Genomic DNA, 25,803 nt, shown 5'->3' with positions numbered 1-25,803 from the left:
GTACTCCTATGAGATACCAGCGCTGTAAAGTATTTGTTTTCAAAGCTGAATAAGGGCCTGATTCAGACCAGCTCGCGTGCGCATATCGCTTGCAAGCGGGTCGATGGTCGGCCAGTGTGCACGCGCGGCATGTGCAAGCCCCGAAGCGACCGAGAACTTCACTCGCTCCGGGGGTCGCTACAAAACGGGGCGGCTGTCGATGTTGATCGACAGCTCGCCCCGTTTTGTAGGCGGGGAGGGGGGGTGGCTGGACAAACGGAGGCGTTCCCGAAGGAACGCCTGCCGTTTGTGGGCGGCCCTACTGGCATCATTCGTGATGTCAGTAGTGAACTTCCTGCTCTGTTAGAGCAGGAAGTTCACTTGGGCTTGCGGGAACCGAGACCCTACCACAAGGATCTCGTCACAAGCCCGATGGTCGCGATAATCGTGACCATCGCCAGGCCGCTCGCAAAAGCTGTGGGTGGTCACCCACAGCTATACAAGCGGCCTGGAGGCGGATTTAAAAAAAAAAAAATCTGCCTTGATTCAAAGCTCTAAGGGTCTGATTCAGACCCGCTCACTATCTGCGTAGGCTCGCTGGATGTGTATGCAAATTTGTGAAAGTGACACCACGGGAAGCGAACGCTCGCAAAGGCATAAGCACTCCCACCATGTCTTGGCGAGCGGCCACTTTGTCTGAGCATACGCCCAATCGCACAGGCAGAGCCGCCCACCAGCACACGTCATCTCCAGGAAGTGTATTAAAACATTGGTACATCGAGCACCATCGGATGCTAGCGCAGTGCTTGCGGTTGCTTTACCCTACCACAAGCATTGTAAAGGAAATGAGTGTAAAAAACAGGCATGTGACGTGTACTATGACGCTGCCTGTTAATTATTCACGCCTCTAATTTTAAAACGGGTTGAAACACTCAGGCACGCGTGTTCGCATCTCCAACCCCCCCGTTATTAGTGCCCTGCCCCTGTTACCACCCACAAACGGCCTCTCCTGTCACTCATTACCCTGGGCTGCCTTTTCTGGGCGAACGAGATGGTTGCGATCGCAGTGTGTAGTTCGCGCACGCGCAGAACGAAGCGTGTGCATGCGCGTACGCAGAACATCGGACCGCTTGCGAACGCACAGCGCGAGCGAGCGGCTCTGAATCAGGCCCTAAATCCAATATATATATAAAAATAAATAAATAAAAAGATGTATGTAAAAATAAATAATTTAATGATTGTTATCCAGTTTCCAGCCTCCAACACACGTCTCTAATGACAATAATATAAATGTGAGACCTTTCTTATACAGTTTGAATCAGATGTGATTGATGCAAACTGCGTTCTCAGCCTATGGCTGTGAGGTTATAGTGTCCAGTCTGCAGTACTGACGAAAGCCACTAGAGGGGGCTCACATCTCGTGACTAGTTCTCCTTACAGCTTGAGATAGAAAAGACTGTGGAGAATCAGCGCTGAAGGCTCTTTGACCCTCGTTGCCCAGGAGTTTCCGCAGGCGCATAATCTCCTGTTTGTACCTACGGAAAAAATATATACAGCCGTATAAAAATTCCAAAAATCAAATATATTCTCTCCTGCCATACACGTTCTGCAGCCAGTGGGGATGATCCGCCACGTGACTAGTAAAGACCATAGAGTTCTGCTCATCTTGACTAGTAAAGACCATAGAGTTCTGCTTACCTTGTGTAGTAAAAACTATATAGTTCTACTGACTTTGACTAGTGAAGACCATAGAGTTCTGCTCACCTGAACTAGTAAAGTCCATAGAGTTCTGCTCACCCTGACTAGTAAAGACCATAGAGCTCTACTCATCTTGACTACATACCATAGAGTTCTACTCACCTTCCTAAGTGTTTATCTACATACTCCTGTAGTTCTGCCACCTGTTCCTCTGCTACCACTGCCCTCGACAGCAGCTGACTCCTCTCCTTCTCCAGATCCTCCTTGAGGGCACAATAAGAAGAAACGCAGGCATATTATCAGTACCACCAGAATAATAATATTAGGATACAGCTTTCCACCTCCCCATGCTACTGCGAGCTATATAGATAACACAAAGTGGAAGATTTATACATGAATAGCACAATATAAAATCCACTTTCTGATCTTGTGTGATATCACAACACTACCATATCAACTTTGTGTTACTATTCTGAGTGGCCTGGAGAGATTAGGCAGAGGTGTCGTTGGCACTAGTACATACCTGGGTATTGTGGGTGAATTCTCGCAGCTCTTTCCTGATCTGTGCCCAGCTTTCTTCATTCAGCCGCCCGTATTGCCCTGCACTGGGGAATGAAGGTGGGCGTAACTACGTAAGCCCGGTGCCGTCATGTTATACACAGTATCCTAGGCAGTCGTCGTAATTTAGACGCAAGTAATGCCATCTTGAAATCTAGGAGGCATTGCCCCATGGTATATAGCTTTGTATATTTTGCAAGGTATTTTGTGCTTAGAAACCAGCAGCGAACACCAATCTGTATTTAGTTTTTTTTTATCAGTAGTATTACTGTTATTGACATAAATTTATATGGCAGCAGCAGCAGCATTCTCGTTGTGCTTTACCACAAACACTGCAATGAAAGGAGATAGATAGAGAAGGAGGAAATAGCACTTTGGTCTCAAGCTTGCGCTTTATAGGATAACAGCAGTTTGATACATGAGCTAAGTGCCACATATTGCACATTGGTCCAGCCAGATTGCGATGGGAAACCGTGTTGCTTATACCGGAGGTTCCCAAACACGGTCCTCAAGGCTCCCCAACATTTCAGGTTTTAGAGATATCCATGGTTGAGCACAGGTAGTTAAATCAAATTGACTGAGGCACTAATTAAGGCACCTGTGGTCAAGCATGGATATCCTGAAAACCTGGACTGTTAGTGTGCCTTGAGGACAGAGGGCCTGATTCAGACCCGGACGCTAAGCCGCGAACGCACGCTATAGTCGCCCGTCTGCGTATGTGTCAATATTGCCATGCGCGAGTCACTCACTGCACTGGGGAATTGTGCGCTTGTAGTACACAGACTGGACGCTACTTTGAGTGACAGCGCCGTTTGTGGGTGGTAACGGGAAGGTGCTTGTGAATGGGGGGAGTGGTGCTGCGAACACAGGCGTGTCTGGGTGTCAGAACAGCGTGTTATGTGCATAATTAGCAAAGAGGCGTCATTGTACACGTCACTTGGTCATATTTCAGCCTGCAGTGATCGCAGTGTTTGCGGTGGGGCAGGGTCGACCTCAAGGGCTGCGAGCAGCTCCGATGGCTCTCGATGGTTCAGATTAATCACACACTTCCTGGAGATGACGTGTGTTAAGAAAGAAAGGTGGGCGTCTTTATAACGGTGTGCGTACATAGAGGGCGTCCTTAAGCCTGGGCGTGCGAACGCAGAATTTGCATAACCTGCCCCTAGTGGCAGCAAAAGTGCGCTGCTTTGCGTCCAGGTCTGAATCGCCACCTGAGTTTGTAAACCTCTCGCTTATACCATTCTTTCCTTAACATTTGCTTTGGCACAGCTTGGTTCCTGGCAATAATTCCTCACAGTAACTGCTGCAGTTCTAGTACACGCCCCTTTTCCAGTTACTCCCCCGGTCCTTGCTCCCTGGTGCCGCTGGCCTCATTGCTATAACAGTATCACTGCCCTCCGTTACTTACTGCTTATTGGGTGCTGTGTCGTCATGTAATCTTCGCTGCAAAGTAAAAGAGTGCGCAGTTAGAAATGGGGATATTTAACCCTCTGATAACCTTTTCTTCCTGTCCCACAGTGCCTTTGCCTTATACCAGAGGTTCCCAAACTCCGCCATTACAGTCCAGGTTTTAAGGATATCCATGCTTGAGTCCAGATGGTTAAGTTAAAGGGACTGAGGTACTGGGTCACCTGTGGTCAAGCATGGATATCCTTAAAACGTGGACTGTAAAGGCGGATTCTGGGAACCTCTGCCTTATACCATCAGCTTGTAAGACTGATAAATGCAGATTTCTCCATAAATTATATATATATTAAATCCCACTCATATGTACTATCCTGTCCTTATTTGAATGAGAAACCAACTCCAATAAACAAAGAAATCAATTAACAGTTGCTCCCAACACCATGCCACACCACTGAGAACGTCCACTCCATGTCCTGTCTGTAGAAAGAGATGGACCTTGCTCTGGGAGAATTGGTTCCCTGTGTAAGTGATCCTGTATTTTATATGTAGCCCTTCCTGCATGGTATCTTATCCTATGGCAGTGTTGTTATTGTAGGCTAGTTACTCTTTAGGTCTTACTGATGATCACACCACCTCCTACCAACCTTCTCCTTTAGGTCCTGGATCTGAGATTGCAGTAGGGCCTTGTCCTCTCGCAGTCGGTTTAACTCCAGTGTGGACTGAGACTGCAGCTCAGGGTCGGTGATGGTGAAATGATGTTCAGGGGGTCCGGGGTCCACATCGCTGTTGCCCAGGGCCAGTATTTGCTCTCTCTGCATGCTGGAAGACATAGGGATGTACCTGTCACTCTGCGCTGTGTGCGATGGGCTCGTTCCTCCAGTACTTCTCTATGATCTATGACATTGAGATGTAGTTATGAGCCACCGGTCTCAATACCGACATCGGAAGCCCGACAAGGGACTTAAGATAGGCGTCGCAATACCGACGTCTATCTTAATCTCAACGCCGGAATGCAGAAGGACGCCAGCCCGAACAAGGTAGGTCCGGGACGCCCTTAGCGTTAGTGGCGGGGGAGGAGGGTTAGGTTTAGGGAGCGTAGCGGGGTTAGGTTTTAGGAGGGGAGGAGGTTAGGGATAGGCACCCCTAGGGGGTAGGGTTAAGGTTAGGCACCCCCGGGGAGAGGTTAGGGTTAGGTTTAGGGAGCGGTAAGGGGGGGTTAGGGTTATGCACCCTCGGGGAGGTTAGGGTTAGGCACTAGGGGGGGGGGAGGTTAGGGTTAGGCACCCCCCCCAGGAGGGATAGATTTAGGGAGCGTTAAGGGGGGGTTAGGGTTAGGCACTAAGGGGGGAAGGTTAGGGTTAGGCACCACCAAGGGAGGGAGAGGGGTAGGGATAGAGTACTTACCTGCCCAGTCGGGATCTTCTCCCTTCAGGCTGCCGGCATCGGGATATGAACAGGCGGCCAGGACTTCATACCCATTCCCTGACATTGAGTTGGACACACAAGGTGCGACCAGGCTGCTCGGCCCGTGCCATGACCGACAGGATCAGAGAACATTTTGGCCCCGCAACTAAGTGGCCAAATTGGACGAGATCCAACTGTTCGGCACTCGGGCCCGGCAACGAGATGGCTTTCAGCGTTACAGGGGTCTGTTAGTGCACGTGGAAGACAACCACAATGACAGGCCAATCGGGGTGTAACAGTCACAGGGGTCTATGTACTAAGCCTTGGGGAGAGATAAAGTGGACGGAGATAACGTACCAACCAATCTGCTCCTAACTGTCACTTTACAGGCTGTGTTTGAAAAATGACAGTTAGTAGCTGATTGGTTGGTACTTTATCTCTCTCCCAGGCTTAGTACATAGACCCCCATGGCATTACTCATCTTGTCACCAGGAAAGTAACTAATGCAAGGTGGGTGCAGCACATGGAATAATGCAGCCAGATGCTGTCAGAGGGTCACGTGTGACTCCAGCGCCACCTGTTGCCCATCACTGGTGTAACATCTCCTGCCTCAGAGATAAAACAGTCTTATGTTGGTGTAGCTCACTCAAGAGGAAGACATTGTAAAGGGTGGTGTAAGTCCTCCTGTCAGTCAGAAATAACACTGTATAGCAGTGATTCCCAAACTCTGTCCTCACGACTCACCTGACTGTTCAGATTTCAAGGATATCATGCCTGAGCATAGGTGACTTAGTATCGCAGTCATTTCATTTTACGATCTATGCTCAAGCATGGATATCCATAAAACCTGGACTGTTAAAGGAGCGTTAGGACAGAGTCTGGGAAACATTGCTGTATAGCGGACACCATGCCGCTCTCACCGGTATGCAATGAGCAGGCTCTCGTGCTTCTTGACCAGGTTCTGCATTCGCTTCTTGTACTGCCGCGTTGCGTTGGCCAGCTGCTCCTCTCTGGACCTGTGAGAGGCTTTGATGTCACTCATCATACTGTCCACAAACTGCTTCATTCGAGCCGGGTCCACTTTACCGCTCGTCCCTCTCAGGCTCCCGTCCACATACTCCTACAGACAGCACAGCATGAACCTAATTAACAGTACTCAGCCAGCAGGGTTACTCTCTTACAGTTATGTACCAGCCTATTATAGAGAAGCCTCAGGCCTGGGCATAGCAGGATGACCCCATGCATATATCCGCAAACCTGTACTAACTTCTCTACTTCTAATATTTACATTACAGCAGGCGTATGATTAACCCGAGGCAGCAAGTCCAATGTCACACTCTCATCACGTACCCAAATCTACACAGAATTGTATAATCATGTAAAAACGTATAAAATGTAATTAATCATCATCACTATAGGGTAAATTCCACACATGCTGGCCTTTTACTGCAGTTTTAATCTATTTCCCTAACTTTTGCTGTTCTCAGAACCTGCTGCTCTGGACAGCTGCCCCACAGGTAGGCATGCTTTATTATCCTCTGGAACTTCCATATTGTTCATTGAGCGATGATGTGAGCCACCCTCCTGAGTAACGGGCTATGAATGGATTAGGGCAAATGCTTACGGCCAGGTCCTGGATATAGCGGTTGAGCCGGGAGCGATATTCCTCATTGAGCTCCTTCAGCTGTAGTTGGAGACGGGAGTTCTCTGCCTCGATTTCCTTCAGCTGGCCCTGAGATGTCAGGAGAACCTGAGGAACAAGCCCAGGGGTTATTGTTGTGCGCATTTCCTGATTAACAGGCCTGCACGATAAATAAATCCAACCACCGTCCGCTCTGGATGACAGCCGGCAACCTACAGACTGATTTATAGACCCATTTCTAGCGATGTCTGAGAAATTTCCAATTCACCTCAGCTAGGATGCAAAATGGCTGCTGTCATTCACGGAATGGTGGAATTCCCACCTAAGTACAGCACAGCACCCAGGCTGGCTGTAAGTTGGGTCTGTAAAATCACAGCTGTCCTGACATAACTTTAGAGTCCTCCAGATGGACAGAGTAGATAATACGAAAAAGCAAGGGGGTCGTGCGGGTAGCGGCAGGATCACACTGGACAGGCGCAGCCGTACGGTGTATTCTGATAACAGATAGATTAAGCCAAGCTTGAATAAGACCGCATGGGGCCCTGGGAAAGATTCCAGCTTGGGGTCCTCATCCTCCTAACCATTTGTAAAGTAAACACACACAAAACATTTCTGAGTACTCTGGGGTCTTGGCAGGAGCCTGCGGTGATTATAGATCAGGGATGGGGAACCTCAGGCCAGTATAAGACTCCCGGAATTGTTTGGTCAGGCCCTCGGAGCTTTATTCTGCTAACCTCATCAGGCTAGCAGGGTGCTTAGAATGGCACCCTGCAGCCAGAATCTATGCAGCAGTGCCGCCTGGAGCATCTTTAGGACGCTTCAGATGGTCACACCGCTGCCCTTACAGCTCCCCGGAGCATCCTCAGGATGCTCCGGCCATTGCTGTAATCACCGGCGATTGTGGCCCCGCCCCGTGTGACATCACTCAGAGGGGTCGTGGCCTGAACCAGCCCCGCAAATTTATAAATCAAAATGGTCCTCAGCAGGAAAAAGGTTCCCCACCCCTGTTATAGATGATTCATCTCTAAGCTTAAGCTGAGGAAGTCTTCTGGCACCACAGACAGGACACTCACCGCTGACTGTTCGGCCATCTTGTGCTGGGTGTTGCGAATGGCTCTCTTTGTCTCCTGTAGCTCCTTACCCATAGCCACCCTGCAAATAGCAATAGCTCATAGTTATATTAAATATATTGGCCTGATTGTGAGTGAAATATTGTGAAGCATATAATACTTCCTGTCAATGGCCCCCCTTGTCAGGGAATGGGGGGGTGGGGGGCATTGACAGGAATGGGGGCTACTAGAGAACAAAAGTCTGCACTTAGTGGCACAGGATATATAAATACAATACAGAAGACCAGGCTCTAGCTCAGCCGCTCCCATGTGACAGAGGGGCAGTGTATCCCAGTTTGACCACTTCACAATGGTGCGGTTTGGTGGCTGTAAAAATTCCAAAGCCCCCATGTGACACCACAGCCCCTCCCAACAGTCCCTGTTTTATTGGGACAGCAGTCCCGTATTTCCCCATTTGCGAAGGGTTGTGCCCTAGTGTACTAAGGAGATGACTAATATCAAGACCTGTGTGGGGCAAGGGTGCGGCTTAGTGGGTCCGGGTTTATAAACCAGTATGGATGGTAGTGGGCATGACACTACCCTTATGGTCTGTGGGTGGGACTTACACGCGCTCCTCTAGTCTCTGTTGCTGGGTGTTGTGGATCTTTTTCATACTCTCAATCTCTTCTTTGATTTCATCCTGGTTGCCGAGAAGCTGAAATGACATTGCCTGGTAAACGAATATAGATGATGGGGAATGTGAACCCCAATACTGCAGCTGGTCATAGGCAAGGAGACGATTGGCTTGATGTGCTGGATAATTGTGCACTATAAGCATTGGAAGAAGTCAATGGGGTCTATTTACTAAACAGTGTTAGGAGACAAAGTGAAATGAGATAACGTACCAGCCAATCAGCTCCTAACTGCCATCTCACAGGCTGTGTTTGAAAAATGACAGTTGGGAGCTGATTGGCTGGTACCTTATCTCCTTTCACTTTGTCTCCTAACACTGCTTAGTAGATAGACCCCAATGTATCTACAAAGTCATGGCAGACACAGCATTACAAGGCAGTGCACCATGTGATTAGGTCATGTGACTGCACTGAGGGGGCGACAGTCTGCCATCATTGTATGGGGCGCTTGCCCTGGCATTGACACACTTTATTACACTCTGCGTGTTATGGTGAAAATAAGCATTAGGTCAGAATAGGCTAGATCAGACAACTTACATTTCTCTCTAATTTCCTGCGCTCGTGTTCAGAAGCCACAAGCTCTTCTGGCTGAAAATACAATGACTTTTAAAGTTAAATACATTAGTACACAAAGTTCAACAAGCTAGCTTACATGCACGTGCAAAGGGAAAACGTATATGGCATATGTGCATCAGATGTCATGAATGCTAGGCTTACGCAACCTGTTTTATAGCACTACAAGCTCCAGCATGGTTATAGGACTACAAGCTCCAGCATGCCCTGCCAATCTTTGAATGTTAAAAAATGGATAATATCTTCTGCGTCATATTAGTTTTACAATCATTCACTGAGTAGAATCCGGGCCTGATTCAGAGCCGCTCGTAAGCAGCCGCTCGTTCGTTCCGAGCGATGTTCGCACATCTGCGTATGCGTATGGGTTGTAATACACATGCGCGAACCAGTCAGAGCGGTCGGAAATCATGTGCTCGCAAAATAGCGAGTGGCTGCTAATTTGAGTGACAGGATGAGGCGTATGTGGGTGGTAACAGGGGAAGGTGCTTGAAAACGGGGAGTGGAGATCAGAACGCAGGCGTGCCAAACGGTCAAAACGGGCGTTTTAAGGGTGTGCATAATTAACAAAGCAGCGTCATTGACCACGTCACTTGGTTGTCTTTTAACCTGAACTGCTCGCATGATTGCGGTAGGAAAAATGCTACCACAAGAATAGCGAGCAGTTCATACGCCGTTCGATGTACTCGATTAATGTAATAAATAGCGGACATGACGTATGATGCGAGCGGCCAGGGGGCGTCTTTACAAAATAGCGAGCGCATGTTTTGTTCGCTCGTTCAGACATAGAGGCGTCAACAGACCGCAAAGAGCGAACGGTCAATTTAAATAGCTAGTCACTTTTTCTGAACGAGTGAGCGCAAATAGCGTCCGGCTCTCAATCAGACCCTCCGTTCGGACGCTGCTGATAAAGTAAGTGACAGTGGTCTGAATATACGAATAAGAAGAGAGAACTTTATATTGGAATTGGATTGCTCACATTATTTCTATAGGTTAGAAAACGACGTTTACACTGGTAACAAGATATAAAATGATCTGATTTGTCATTCAGCTCTTTATACTGGGAGACCTTAAGTTAGTGAGATGAAATGTGGTGTGGAATAACTCAGAAATATGGCAGCGCTCAGTCAGGAAACAGAGATATACTTCTGATAACCTGTGACAGGTTTTATCTATTAGAACATGTCCAGGTACTGTTTAATCCTTGTACTTTTTTAAGGGGTGGAAATAAGGACTTTGTATGTGTAAATTAGGATGGATATGGTATGACCCATCACCCACACGTTATCGTGGTGGCAGCCATTTTGTGGGCTGGACCAATAATTGTGACAACTCATTCTATAATTTCATAAGAAACCATTCACACCACTGAGCCATGGGACACCACCTTGCCTCGTGCCTCCAGTGAGGTCACGAGCTCTGAGAGAACTGATAGGCTACTGGTCCATCCCCCACAAAATGGCTGACTGTCTGTGTTGGTGACACTAGGCCTGATTCAGGTATGTACACAAACCTAATGGTTTACGTACTTCTCCGATGGTTGCTGATTGGCGCATGTAGGGCCGTAACTAGGGTGATGGGGCTGGTGCGCCCGCACAGAGCGCACATGCCATGTGGGCGGAACCGGACGCCTCCACCCGCGATCACCCCCTCTAATTGCTTTTCATCTACAGCGGCTGCAATGTATAATAGTGACTGTGTGCCCGGCTCCTTCTGTGCCGGGCGCACCGCTAGTACGCTACTAATACACATTACAGCGGGCAGCGAAGCAGCTCCCTGCCCACTGAGCTCAGCCCCTACCCCATCTGCTGTAGTGTCTTCAAGGACTGGGAGAGACATCATGACTGAGACTGCGGCTTCCCCCGGCTCCCACAGTGACGCAGGGAGGAGCAGAGAGACTGGGGGGGGGGTGCTTTGTACTGTGTAGCATAATGGGTAAGGGAGGGGGGGAGTTGTACTGTGTGATGTAATGGGGGGGGAGTTATAATGTGTGGCATAATGTGTAAGGGGGGTGGAGTTGTACTGTGTGGTATAATGTGTAAGGGGGGTGTTGTACTGTGTGGTATAATGTGTAAGGGGGAGGGGGGTGTTGTACTGAGTGGTATAATGTGTAAGGGTGGAAGGGGGAGTTGTACTGTGTGGTATAATGTGTAAGGGGGGAGTTGTACTGTGTGGCATAATGTGTAAGGGTGGAAGGGGGAGTTGTACTGTGTGGTATAATGTGTAAGGGTGGAAGGGGGAGTTGTACTGTGTGGTATAATGTGTAAGGGTGGAAGGGGAAGTTGTACTGTGTGGTATAATGTGTAAGGGGGAGGGGGGTGTTGTACTGTGTGGTATAATGTGTAAGGGTGGAAGGGGGAGTTGTACTGTGTGGTATAATGTGTAAGGGTGGAAGGGGGAGTTGTGCTGTGTGGTATAATGTGTAAGGGTGGAAGGGGGGAGTTGTACTGTGTGGTATAATGTGTAAGGGTGGAAGGGGGAGTTGTACTGTGTGGTATAATGTGTAAGGGTGGAAGGGGGAGTTGTACTGTGTGGTATAATGTGTAAGGGGGGAGTTGTACTGTGTGGTATAATGTGTAAGGGTGGAAGGGGGTGTTGTACTGTGTGGTATAATGTGTAAGGGGGAGGGGGGTGTTGTACTGTGTGGCATAATGTGTAAGGGGGGAGGGGGTGTTGTACTGAGTGGTATAATGTGTAAGGGGGGAGTTGTACTGTGTGGCATAATGTGTAAGGGTGGAAGGGGGAGTTGTACTGTGTGGCATAATGTGTAAGGGTGGAAGGGGGAGTTGTACTGTGTGGTATAATGTATAAGGGGGGAGTTGTACTGTGTGGCATAATGTTTAAGGGTGGAAGGGTGAGTTGTACTGTGTGGTACAATGTGTAAGGGTGGAAGGGGGAGTTGTACTGTGTGGTATAATGTGGAAGGGGGGAGTTGTACTGTGTGGTATAATGTGTAAGGGGGGAGGGGGAGTTGTACTGTGTGGTATAATGTGTAAGGGTGGAAGTGGGAGTTGTATTGTGTGGTATAATGTGTAAGGGGGGAGTTGTACTGTGTGGCATAATGTTTAAGGGTGGAAGGGGGGAGTTGTACTGTGTGGTATAATGTGTAAGGGTGGAAGGGGGGAGTTGTACTGTGTGGTATAATGTGTAAGGGTGGAAGGGGGGAGTTGTACTGTGTGGTATAATATGGAAGGGGGAGTTGTACTGTGTGGTATAATGTGTAAGGGGGGAGTTGTACTGTGTGGTATAATGTGTAAGGGTAGAAGGGGGAGTTGTACTGTGTGGTATAATGTGTAAAGGTGGAAGGGGGGAGTTGTACTGTGTGGCATAATGTGTAAGGGGGGAGGGGGGTGTTGTACTGTGTGGTATAATGTGGAAGGGTGGAAGGGGGGAGTTGTACTGTGTGGCATAATGTGTAAGGGGGGAAAGGGGTGTTGTACTGTGTGGCATAATGTGTAAGGGGGGAGGGGGTGTTGTACTGAGTGGTATAATGTGTAAGGGGGGAGTTGTACTGTGTGGTATAATGTGTAAGGGGGGAGGGGGTGTTGTACTGAGTGGTATAATGTGTAAGGGGGGAGGGGGTGTTGTACTGAGTGGTATAATGTGTAAGGGGGGAGTTGTACTGTGTGGTATAATGTGTAAGGTGGGAGGGGGAGTCGTACTGTGTGGTATAATGTGTAAGGGGGGAATGGGGGAGTTGTACTGTGTGGCATAATGTGTAAGGGTGGAAGGGGGAGTTGTACTGTGTGGTATAATGTGTAAGGGGGAAGTTGTACTGTGTGGTATAATGTGTAAGGGTGGAAGGGGGAGTTGTACTGTGTGGTATAATGTGTAAGGGTGGAAGGGGGAGTTGTACTGTGTGGTATAATGTGTAAGGGTGGAAGGGGGGAGTTGTACTGTGTGGTATAATGTGTAAGGGGGGAGGGGGAGTTGTACTGTGTGGTATAATGTGTAAGGGTGGAAGGGGGAGTTGTACTGTGTGGTATAATGTGTAAGGGGGGAGTTGTACTGTGTGGCATAATGTGTAAGGGTGGAAGGGGGAGTTGTACTGTGTGGCATAATGTGTAAGGGTGGAAGGGGGAATTGTACTGTGTGGTATAATGTATAAGGGGGGAGTTGTACTGTGTGGCATAATGTTTAAGGGTGGAAGGGTGAGTTGTACTGTGTGGTACAATGTGTAAGGGTGGAAGGGGGAGTTGTACTGTGTGGTATAATGTGGAAGGGGGGAGTTGTACTGTGTGGTATAATGTGTAAGGGGGGAGGGGGAGTTGTACTGTGTGGTATAATGTGTAACGGTGGAAGTGGGAGTTGTATTGTGTGGTATAATGTGTAAGGGGGGAGTTGTACTGTGTGGCATAATGTGTAAGGGTGGAAGGGGGGAGTTGTACTGTGTGGTATAATGTGTAAGGGTGGAAGGGGGGAGTTGTACTGTGTGGCATAATGTGTAAGAGGGGGGAGTTGTACTGTGAGGCATAATGAGTAAGGGGGAGGACGTAGTTGTACTGTGTGTAAGGGCGTTTCTAGAGAGGAGGGGGCCCGTGTGCAGTCTCTGTCATAGGCCCCCTCCTCTCAGTCCGGCGGCCGGCAGCGCAATGAGCTAGAGTGTGCCCAGATTCTATAGCGCATGAGCAGGTCACCGGGAAAATGGCCGTGGCGGCTATTTACCCTGTACTGCGCATGCGCAAAACGACGAGAAAATCACCTGCCGTATTTACAGCGCTGACACCAGCACCGACGCGGGACTCTGGAGAGGTAAGTATAACATGATAGCAGGGTGTGCACCCATTATAAATACGCCCCTGACTGTGTGGTATAATGTGTAATGGAGGGAATTTGTACTGTGTAGCATAATGTGTAAGGGGGGAGGGGGTTGTACTGTGTGATATAATGTGTAAGGGGGGAGGGGGTTGTTCTGCATGGCATAATGTGTAAGGGGGGAGGGGGTTGTACTGTGTGGCATAATGTGTAAGGGGGGAGGGGGTTGTACTGTGTGGCATAATGTGTAAGGGGGGAGGGGGTTGTACTGTGTGGCATAATGTGTAAGGGGGGAGGGGGGAGTTGTACTGTGTTGCATAATGTGTAAGGGGGAGGGGGGAGTTGTACTGTGTGGTATAATGTGTAATGGAGGGATTTGTACTGTGTGATGTAATGGGGGAATTCATACTGTGTTGTGTAATGGGGAGAGTTGTACTGTGTGGCATAATGTGTAATGGGGGAGATTTGTACTGTGTGGCATAATGTGTAAGGGGGGAAGGGAAGTTGTACTGTGTGGTATAATGTGTAAGGGTGGAAGGGGGAGTTGTACTGTGTGGTATAATGTGTAAGGGTGGAAGGGGGTGTTGTACTGAGTGGTATAATGTGTAAGGGGGGTGTTGTACTGAGTGGTATAATGTGTAAGGGGGAAGGGGGTGTTGTACTGAGTGGTATAATGTGTAAGGGTGGAAGGGGGAGTTGTACTGTGTGGTATAATGTGTAAGGGGGGAGTTGTACTGAGTGGTATAATGTGTAAGGGTGGAAGGGCGAGTTGTACTGTGTGGTATAATGTGTAAGGGTGGAAGGGGGAGTTGTACTGTGTGGTATAATGTGTAAGGGTGGAAGGGGGGAGTTGTACTGTGTGGTATAATGTGTTAGGGGGAGTTGTACTGTGTGGTATAATGTGTAAGGGTGGAAGGGGGAGTTGTACTGTGTGGTATAATGTGTAAGGGTGGAAGGGGGAGTTGTACTGTGTGGTATAATGTGTTAGGGGGAGTTGTACTGTGTGGTATAATGTGTAAGGGTGGAAGGGGGAGTTGTACTGTGTGTTATAATGTGTAAGGGTGGAAGGGGGAGTTGTACTGTGTGGTATAATGTGTAAGGGTGGAAGTGGGGAGTTGTACTGTGTGGTATAATGTGTAAGGGGGGAAGTGGGAGTTGTACTGTGTGGTATAATGTGTAAGGGGGGAGTTGTACTGTGTGGTATAATGTGTAACGGTGGAAGGGGGAAGTTGTACTTTGTGGCATAATGTGTAAGAGGGGGGAGTTGTACTGTGTGGTATAATGTGTAAGGGTGGAAGGGGGTGTTGTACTGAGTGGTATAATGTGTAAGGGGGGTGTTGTACTGAGTGGTATAATGTGTAAGGGGGAAGGGGGTGTTGTACTGAGTGGTATAATGTGTAAGGGTGGAAGGGGGAGTTGTACTGTGTGGTATAATGTGTAAGGGTGGAAGGGGGAGTTGTACTGTGTGGTATAATGTGTAAGGGTGGAAGGGGGGAGTTGTACTGTGTGGTATAATGTGTAAGGGTGGAAGGGGGAGTTGTACTGTGTGGTATAATGTGTTAGGGGGAGTTGTACTGTGTGGTATAATGTGTAAGGGTGGAAGGGGGAGTTGTACTGTGTGTTATAATGTGTAAGGGTGGAAGGGGGAGTTGTACTGTGTGGTATAATGTGTAAGGGTGGAAGTGGGGAGTTGTACTGTGTGGTATAATGTGTAAGGGTGGAAGTGGGAGTTGTACTGTGTGGTATAATGTGTAAGGGGGGAGTTGTACTGTGTGGTATAATGTGTAACGGTGGAAGGGGGAAGTTGTACTTTGTGGCATAATGTGTAAGAGGGGGTGTTGTACTGAGTGGTATAATGTGTAAGGGGGGTGTTGTACTGAGTGGTATAATGTGTAAGGGGGAAGGGGGTGTTGTACTGAGTGGTATAATGTGTAAGGGTGGAAGGGGGAGTTGTACTGTGTGGTATAATGTGTAAGGGGGGAGTTGTACTGTGTGGTATAATGTGTAAGGGTGGAAGGGGGAGTTGTACTGTGTGGTATAATGTGTAAGGGGGGAGTTGTACTGTGTGGTATAATGTGTAAGGGTGGAAGGGGGGAGTTGTACTGTGTGGTATAATGTGTAAGGGTGGAAGGGGGAGTTGTACTGTGTGGTATAATGTGTAAGGGGGGAGTTGTACTGTGTGGTACAATGTGTAAGGGTGGAAGGGGGGAGTTGTACAGTGTGGCATAATGTGTAAGGGGGGAGGGCGTAGTTGTACTGTGTGTAAGGAGCGGGCCCGTGTGCTGTCTCTGTCATAGGCCCCCTCCTCTCAAAAAAAATGGCTGTGGCGGCTATTTACCCTGTACTGCGCATGCGCAAAACGACGAGAAAATCACCTGCCGTATTTACAGCGCTGACACCAGCACCGACGCAGGACTCTGGAGAGGTAAGTATAACATGAGAGCAGGGTGTGCACCCATTATAAATACACCCCTGACTGTGTGGTATAATGTGTAATGGAGGGAATTTGTACTGTGTAGCATAATGTGTAAGGGGGGAGGGGGTTGTACTGTGTGGCATAATGTGTAAGGGGGGAGGGGGTTGTACTGTGTGGCATAATGTGTAAGGGGGGAGGGGGTTGTACTGTGTGGCATAATGTGTAATGGACGGATTTGTACTGTGTGATGTAATGGGGGAATTCATACTGTGTTGTGTAATGGGGAGAGTTGTACTGTGTGGCATAATGTATAAGGGGGGAAGGGGGAGTTGTACTGTGTGGTATAATGTGTAAGGGTGGAAGGGGGAGTTGTACTGTGTGGTATAATGTGTAATGGGAGAGATTTGTACTGTGTGGCATAATGTATAAGGGGGGAAGGGAAGTTGTACTGTGTGGCATAATGTGTAATGGGGAGAGTTGTACTGTGTGGCATAATGTGTAATGGGGAGATTTGTACTGTGTGGCATAATGTGTAATGGGGAGATTTGTACTGTGTGGCATAATGTATAAGGGGGGAAGGGAAGTTGTACTGTGTGGTATAATGTGTAAAGTAGGAGGGGGGAGGGGAGTTATACTGTGTAGCATAATGGCCCTCATTCAGAGGCGGTTGGAGGATGCAAGCGGTCGCTCAGAAACTGGGCGGCCGCTTGCATCCTGACCGGCTGCCTCTGTTTCGGTCGTTAGGCTGTGGGTTTACACCCACAGCTCTAACGACCGCTAGGGTGATGATTGCGATGGTCATAGGCCATCGCGACCATTGGGGCTTACGACGAGACCCTAGGGTAGGGTCTCACTTGTCGTAAGCCCCGGAGAGCTTCTGGCTCTGTCAGAGACGGAAGCTCTCCACTGACATCACTAGTGATGTCAGTGGGGCCTCCCCAAACGGCAGGCGTTCCCATGGGAATGCCTCCGTTTAGGCTGCCACCCGCCCGGCCCACCTTCCAAACGGGGCGAGCTGTCAATCAACATCGACAGCTCGCCCCCTTTGGAAAGAGACCCGCTACGACCGTCGCTGTCGGTCATAGCGGGTCTCACGCATGCGCACGAAGGAGCCGGCTCCATCGTGCGCATGCGTACTGGACAAACATTGAGGCGGCCGTGCGGTCGTAGACCGTATGGCCGCCTCTGAATGAAGCCCATTGTGTAATGGGGGGATTTGTACTGTGTGGTGTAATAGGGGGGATTTGTACTGTGTGGTGTAATAGGGGTAATTTGTACTGTGTGGTATGGGCAACATCTCCACTTCTAAAAACTCTTGCTTTAGTAAATTTACCCCTAAGACTTTTATAGCTAGTGTATTGTGGGCCTGATTCAGAGCCGGACGCTATTTGCGGACGGTCGTTCTGAAAAAGGGGCCGGATATTTAAATGAAGCGCTCGCTCTTTGCGGTCTGTTGACGCCTCTATGTCTGAACGAGCGAACAAAACATGCGCTCGATATTTTGAAAAAAACGCCCCCTGACCGCTCGCATCATACGTCATCTCCGCTATTTGTTAGATTAATCGAGTACATCGAAAGGCGTCTGAACTGCTCGCAGTGCTTATGGTAGCATTTTCCTACCGCAATCATGCGAGCAGTTCAGGCTAAAAGACAACCAAGTGACGTGGTCAATGACGCTGCTTTGTTAATTATGCACACCCTTAAAACGCCCGTTTTGACCGTTTGGCACGCCTGCGTTCTGATCTCCACCCCCCGTTTTCAAGCACCTTCCCCTGTTACCACCCACAAACGCCTCATCCTGTCACTCAAATTAGCAGGCATTCGCTATTTTGCGAGCACACGATTTCTGACCGCACTGACTGGTTCACGCATGCATACTAAAACTCATACGCATGCGCAGATGTGCGAACATCGCTCGGAACGAACGAGCGGCCGCTTACGAGCGGCTCTGAATGAGGTCCTGAGTTAATTACCTGTGAACTCCCATCTGTGTGTATTTCCCACACAGACACCAGTTCACAGGTAATTGTGAGAGTTCACAAGGAAGGTCACAAATCACGGGAAACCATTCATGGTGGACCCAGAGGTCCAGTTCCTAACAGTAACCACCCCCTGGCCTATCACCTGTGCGACTAGTTCACCATCAGGAGCACTGTTCCCTCTGTCTGACACCTTCTTAAAACTTGCTGACAGGTGTCTGCAATCAAACTAGCCGTTTCCAAACCTGATCCAAAAGATTTATATATATATATATATATATATATATATATATATATAATCCAAAAACATTGAGAGCTACCGGAATATTACACCCCGAGCGGGCATGAATCTAGCTCTATATCATCATCCCTGGCTCAGCTTCCCATACCTTGATCTTACGTGCGGACATTTGGTTGACCATGGCCCGAACCCTCTCCAGCTCGGCGGTGGCCTCGCTGACGAGAGCCTGCGACTGCGAGTAGTTTTCGTGACGTCCTCTGTTTGCAAGATTGAGAAGTTCCATGCTCAGCTCATCATTCTTGGCAACCTATAGAAAAAAAATGGGTCGGGCGGGTTGAAGGCTTCTTGGCATACAGATGGGAAGTAGACTTTTTTATATGTCTGCTGAAAGTGAGGAGATGCCTAGGACAGTGGTTCCCAAACTTCCTTGGATCACAGCACCCTAGACTATCAGCATTTTTTTCACAGCACCCCTAGGCCAAATGTTTAATTATTGAGAATTGCATTAAAAATGATTCAATTAAGTAAATCGTAATTACATGTCCTCCTTGGGTTCAATTATGTGATGGTGGACAGGGTTGCACTTCTCTCTGCCCACATATTTTATGATTGGCAGCCTCCAACACTGTTTTTTCTTAAAGCATTGACCATGTCCTGGACCACCAATCCGTGACACCCCTGCAAGTGCCCTGCGGCACCCCAGGGTGCAACAGTGCCCAGTTCTGGGAACCACTGGTCTAAGAGATAGAAGGTAGAGAAATGAAAGACTAGAACAATGTAGTTAAAGAAATGTGTCCACAGGAAAGGGACAGATAACAGATCCTTCAGAGGTGGAACTTGCCTTTCAATGTTATTGACTTGTAGAGCACACAGGACACTATCCTTACCTCCCGCTCATGCTCTTTGCTCAGTGCCAGGTAATTACTCTTCAGAACAATGTATTCGTCTGCCAGCTCCTTGCGGTTGGTCTCCACAGATCGCAGACGTTCTTTCACAGCCTCGTACTCACCACTCAGCTTCTCCTTATGAAGCTCCACAGACATGAGTCGGTTCTCCAGGGCCAGGATCTACAGGGACGGAGAGGTCATGTTCCTAAGAACCTCTGGACACCAAATGACTGGAGACCGAGCTTGCTACTCAAGTTCCCAGGTCACATAAACTCTTTGACTCTGTCTTTAGCTCATCAAAGGATACAAGAACGTTCATAAAACCAGTTATAGTGTAAATGTGCTGATTTACTGTAGAAGATATTTTTCTTTTGCGATCTACGCTTTTTGGCACTCTCTGATCTTGACTGATACTTGGCCGGAACTAACACTGACATTGGCGGTAGAGTGAGGCTGAGCTGATATTACAATCCACCATCTTTTGCTAGGTCCAACTCCTACAGTCCAACCTACCGTGTTCTTCAGCTCAAACGTTTCAGCCTCGTAGTGTTCCCTTATCTTGTTGGTCTCAATCTGTAGCTCAATCAGATCCTTAGAAATCTGCAAAGATAGGAAATATAATACAATACTGAAATGTATAGTGTACTCTAAAGTCTAAGAGCTAAACCGCTAAAAAAGTAAGAGGACTCTTCTGAGAGCAGCGAGTATTCACATTAAGGGCTCAGTTCAATTACTGTTGCGCCGGCGTATAAACGCCAATAACGGCAGCGGAACGCACCCCCCCTCGACAGCGCCCTGGACTCGCCGAATTTTGTACGCAGCTCTATAGGGTTAATAGCAAATAACAGTGAGTCCGAATTTATCTTCATTGCGGTATATAGTCGCACAGACTCCCGGGGGGTGGGCAAGTTAATTGAATCGACGCCTATGAGTATATACCAAACAGTATTTAAACAACAGAGTCAAAGCTTGAATAATGTTAATGGGGAAGATGTGTCAAGAAGCGAGAAGAAATGGACCAGTGGAGAAGTTTCCCATAGCAACCAATCAGCTATTACCTATCATTTCATAGACTGTACTTGATAAATACTACCTCAAAGCTGATTGGTTGTTATGGGCCACTTCTCCATTGGTCCACGACTACACTCTTCTCACTGCTTAAAGCATCACCTCCATTGTCACTGAAGGAATTGTGGGCGGGGATATGCAAATTCCACATTATTTGCCCCAGCTATAAAAGAAAATCAGCAGTGAAGGTGATATTGTAGTAACGTCCGGCAGGGTATGCTGGGACGAGTCCCAGAAAGCCTGTTGGGGCCCACAGGTTTGCCAACGCCTGCTCAGTACTGTAACTTCTACTATAGAACAGGCGTTCGTATACCTTCAGCTTCTCCTCCTCACTCAGCACAAGTCTGGATGACAGATCTGTTTTGGATCCTGCAAGCCTCCCCATCTTGTCCTGCAGGTCACTCAGCTTGGCGTACAGCCTCTCATTGCGATCCAGCAGCTGCACCTGAGAGGGCAGAGAGTCAGTGCTAGGCTGTATTGTATATGAGCATCAAGGCAAACACACTGTAAGGTAGAGCAGTACTGAGTGCATACACACAACGCAGTGCCCAATGCCCCCACAGATCATTGCAAGGTGTGCGACCATCTGAAACATGTTTATGTAATGTTACAGGGGTTGTTCATGTCTCCAACCCCCTCTACCAGGCCCTGCAACTGTATATATATCTTGTTTAAGACTCCGAGTACTGCAATGTATTGGATCAATTATACTCTGGCAGATTTATATTTTTTCCAGCTAAGTCCCGGATCTGCCACGAGATTTGGAACACAGGGCCTGATTCAGAATGGTTTGCAACCGCGTACGCAAATCGGTCGACGGTGCGCACTGCGCAATGCGTATGAATCGCCGTGCGCGTGCGTAAGATGGCATTGTGATCACGCACGCAGAAAGAAAGCCATTGCAGATTGAGTGACGGGACTTCAGCATTTGCGGGTGGTGCTGCTGGAGTGGTCAGAGAAAAGCGGGCGCGCCAATCCGTTTGAACGAGTGTTGTAATTGCTGAGACAGGTCAGGGCTGCTGTAATTGTGCGTGAGGGTCCGATGTTACTGCTATGTACGCAGGACTGCGAGGTATTACGGATGTGAGATAGCGGTAGTGGGCGTCTATGCTGGCTGTGCCATTGCAAACATTAGCATATTTTCGCAGCAGAACTGCTGAATCAGACCCACAGTTCCAAACCGGGTCAGACCAGGACAGGCTCCTTTTCCACTGTGGCATTGATCCGGGTTCGTCTTGGATCGGCGCTGTTCACATTGCACACGGGTCCAGTGGAATACTTCTCCTGGCGCTTGGAGATGACATGGTTGGCGCTTGGTTTTAGCTGTGGTGTAAAAGGGGTATTATTTACTTAGCAGGAGCTCCAGTCTGTTATATACAGTATAGGCTTTGCCATATCATCCCTTTAATCCGGGACACATATGAATAATACCCCTTTTACACCACAGCTAAAACCTGAGTTATTGCAGGGTTAACCCGGGTTGCTGCTAGGTGTAAAAGGGGCCAGGGTTGTATCCCCAGGTCGAACGATCCAGCAATCCAACCCAGGAAGTTTGCAGGGTTTAAAAACGGGAACCACCCATGTAACCCTGCAGTGTAAACGCGTAACCCGGGTCGTTCGACTCAGATCCCGTTTACAAGATTGTGATTTCCGGATTTTCCGGCACTTGGAGATGCGGTCATTTCCAAGCGCCGGCAGGCCAGGGCCACTGCACCTGTGTGCAGTGTGAATGGAGCGGTCTGAAGGGGAGCTGTCCCGGGTCTGACCTGGTTAGGAACCGTGTCCCAAATACTGGGTCAGACCCAGAATTTAGTGTACACAGATTCTGTGGCTGGCTTACTTCACGTCTCTATTTCTCCTGGTTTTTAGTCAGCTTCAGAAGCTATGTATTTCACGTGTCCCGAATTAAATGGAAGATATGGCAAACAGCACCCTACCCTCCTTCTGGAAGCCTGCAGGTGCCGTCTTCACCAGCGGGTCCCGTGTCCCGCGAGTGGGGAAATGTGGGGTGACCCGGTTACCGCCAGTGAATAGACGCTGGGCGCATGTGCCCGGCATCTGTTCTACCTGTCAGCAGCGCTTGGGGGCTGCCCGGCGTGTCCGTAAGTGCCTGGCACGCCCCCAAGAGTGACGAATAGGTGACGCATCTTATAGACATGCCCCCTTTTCGGGTGCACGGAGAAGAGCCCTCTCTAGCTCCGACGCCCTGCCTGCCTCGGGAGCTAGAGTGAACACTACACATATACATATATCACTGACAATTTGGAGTTTGCATCACATGGATCTCGCTGTTACTGGTGGCGACATTGCATTTTCCAGCTGACGTTGGCTGCAATATGGATGCAAGGTATTCCTGGGGAGAGATTGCACCATAAAGGCTACTGGAGCAGAGGTTCCCAAACTCAGGACCTCATTCAGAGTCGGTCGAAGCGGCCGCACGGTCGTACGCAGCCGATGCTCGCTAAACTGCGCATGCGTACAGTTCGCAATGCGCGTGCGCAAACTAGCCGCTACGATCAGAAATTTCTCTCTCCTTGAACACCGCCAGGTCGGTAGTTTGAGTGACAGATTGCGGCGTTTGAGGGTGGTAACAGGGGAAGGTGCTTGAAAACGGGGGTGTGAAGATCCGAACGCAGGCGTGCCTCATTTTGCGAACGGCGTTTTAAGGGAGTGCATACGGTTTATGGGAGTGCATAATTAACAAAGTAGCGTCATGGCACATGTGACAGGGGAGGTTTTACACTGACATGATCGTAGAGCTTAAGAGAGGGTATGGTCAACCTTTAGCTCTACGACCAGTTCCGATGGTATACGATGCTCGCGATTAATCCTTATGTAGCCGGAGATGATGTGCTATGCGTACGAGATGTGGGCGTATTTTTAGCGATCCGACCGCATACACCCCTTGGTCGGCCAGCTAACGATCCGACCTTAGGGACGCAACATGCGTGTGCATCATTAGCATATCCGGCCCCTTTTTCTATACGACCGTGCGGCCACTTCGACCGACTCTGAATGAAGTCCTCAGTGCTTAAGGCACCCTAACAGTCCAGGTTTTAAGAATAACACTGCTTGGGCACAGGTGACTTAAGTTGTACCTCAGTCTTTTGATTTAACAATCTGTGCTCAACCATGGATATCCTTAAAACCTGGACAGATAGGGTGCCTTGCGGACCGCGTTTGGGAACCTCTATACTGGAGTGAAGTGCATGGAGACTGGTGGGAATGTAGTTCTAGGACCTAAACCCAATATACCCGTGGTTCTCAAACTCGGTCCTCAGGACCCCACATAGTTCACATTTTCCAGGTCACCCAGCAGGTGTACAGGTGTATTTATTACTCACTGACACATTTTTAAAGATCCACAGGTGGAGCTAATTATTTAGATCTGGAAAACATGCACTGAGTTTTGAGAACCTGTGCAATATACTGTAGGCTAATATTAATGTTTTGAGGAGATATGGTAAAGAAACAAACAAGAGCCTGTGTCGCAGATGCACAACAGTATTATCCCTTTTCCACTGCTGCAATAACATAGATTATTGTTGGGTCTTCCCTGATAGTGTCTCAATGGAAAAGGTTCCCTGTAAAATAACCCGGGTCAAGTGACCTGGGAATCCAACTCAGATAGCTACCAGGGTTGAACCTGGGATGGACCTGGGTAGTGGTGCAGTGTTAATGGCGCAACCCGGGTCATGCCTAAATGAGCTGATTGGTTGCTGTGGAGCAGTCACCTCCCACTTTTTATGACCTCACAAGTTTAACAGGGTAGACCCGGGTTCAGTGTGAACGGGGCTGACCCAGGAATAACCCGGATCGAAGGTGCAGTATAAACAGGGTTTGACCTGTGTTTTTGGTGGAGAATGGGTATAAGGAAAGATATATAAATATAAAACACACTATCACAATTTATAAATCATCATTTAACAGCGCTGGCCACCTACTGGAAAAAGTGATAGAAAAGGCAGCAAAAGACACAGGGAAACTTATAATCAGGTGCTGTATTTATTTACAGCTGGAGAGTGGAAATAATCAAATATAATTAATGACACAGATCAAATCACACCTAGAATGTTATATGTAGTATGTACGGTATGTATAGCTCACATCACCCATTAGTAGCGTATGCTGCAAAGTTATGGTGAACCTCATTTATTTACAAGCAAGATGACTGTGGGCTTCATTCAGAGGCCGCCTCGATGTTTGTCCAGTGCGCATGCGCACGAGGGAGCCGGCTCCTTCGTGCGCATGCGTGAGACCCGCTACGACCGACAGCGCCGGTCGTAGCGGGTCTCTTTCCAAAGGGGGCGAGCTGTCGATGTTGATTGACAGCTCGCCCCGTTTGGAAGGCGGGCCGGGGGGGTGGCAGCCCAAACGGAGGCGTTCCCATGGGAACGCCTGCCGTTTGGGGGAGGCCCCACTGACATCACTAGTGATGTCAGTGGAGAGCTTCCGGCTCTGACAGAGCCAGAAGCTCTCCGGGGCTTACGACAAGTGAGACCCCACCCTAGGGTCTCGTCGTAAGCCCAGATGGTCGCGATGGTCTATGACCATTGCGACCATCACCCTAGCGGTCGTTAGAGCTGTGGGTGTAAACCCACAGCCTAACGACCGAAACAGAGGCGGCCGGTCAGGATGCAAGTGGCCGCCAAGTTTCTGAGCGACCGCTTGCATCCTCCGACCGCCTCTGAATGAGGGCCAGTGTGTTTCCCTGTTACACAGTAACTGTGTAGATATTTGCAGGCAGATGACTGTCTCCCTGTCCTGATATACTCACATTCTCATTGCTCAGCTGCCTGACCTGCTCCTTCAGAGAGAGATTGCTGTCTTTAGAGGCGTCCATGACTGCAGGATCCCAGGCAGGAGAGCTGGCACCAGGCGCTGCCTCTGTGTACAGCAGGGAGAAGGGTTGCTATGGAGGACTATTGTGTATACACATGCAGGGAGGAGCTGGGGACAGCATATGGGAATAGTGTGAGCTCCATAGAGGTAACAGGCAGCGTCTACAGGAGCACAGGGCTATGACCTAAGATCACTTTATACTGATTCACTCAATTGGTTTAAATAAATAGATGGCAAAAAAAACAAAAATTAGATTTTCAAACATTCTACCTAGTCCCAGACTTTCATTTGCAATTGACATTATTTTTTTATGAATTCATCATTTTATTCATTATAGTTCTTCTTTTCAGTGCTTTGTGCAAATGATTGATGTTATCTACAGATTGATATGTAATCCATACATGTCCTTTCTGGGATGTAGCGTATTATATTATGTGTAGCTCTGTTAAGCAGAGGTAATGACGAAGGATGGGGTTAAAAATAACTTGATCAGTATGTATTATATGGGATATGCAGGGGTGTATCTAGGGATCCAAGCGCCCCTGGCAATATAATGGACTGGCGCCCGCCTCCCCCCCTATGCAGTGCTCTCAGCCTCCCCCCCCTATGCAGTGCT

At 48.6% G+C, this 25,803-nt stretch overlaps 1 protein-coding gene across 1 annotated transcript; it reads right to left on the bottom strand.

Moving 5' to 3' along the window:
* Positions 1-1,229: 1,229 nt before the first annotated feature.
* CCDC78 (coiled-coil domain containing 78) lies at positions 1,230-25,230 on the bottom strand. Its single transcript, XM_088464515.1, has 15 exons — positions 25,123-25,230; positions 20,659-20,790; positions 19,791-19,877; positions 19,278-19,457; positions 18,539-18,697; positions 8,967-9,017; positions 8,364-8,452; positions 7,762-7,840; positions 6,671-6,796; positions 5,967-6,166; positions 4,287-4,461; positions 3,644-3,678; positions 2,201-2,282; positions 1,840-1,940; positions 1,230-1,514 (listed from the first exon to the last, which is right to left on the bottom strand). Exons 1-15 carry the CDS (start codon positions 25,186-25,188, stop codon positions 1,391-1,393), a joined length of 1,686 nt encoding a protein of 561 aa, XP_088320641.1. The 5' UTR covers positions 25,189-25,230; the 3' UTR covers positions 1,230-1,390.
* Between the last annotated feature and the right edge of the window lie 573 nt (positions 25,231-25,803).

The sequence above is a fragment of the Taudactylus pleione genome, unplaced genomic scaffold (genome assembly GCF_031769625.1).
Source record: "Taudactylus pleione unplaced genomic scaffold, aTauple2 ptg000061l, whole genome shotgun sequence".
In the NCBI taxonomy this organism is placed as follows: domain Eukaryota; kingdom Metazoa; phylum Chordata; class Amphibia; order Anura; family Myobatrachidae; genus Taudactylus; species Taudactylus pleione.
The sequence above is the reverse complement of the archived record's forward strand: the minus strand, read 5'-3'. Positions and strand labels throughout refer to the sequence as shown.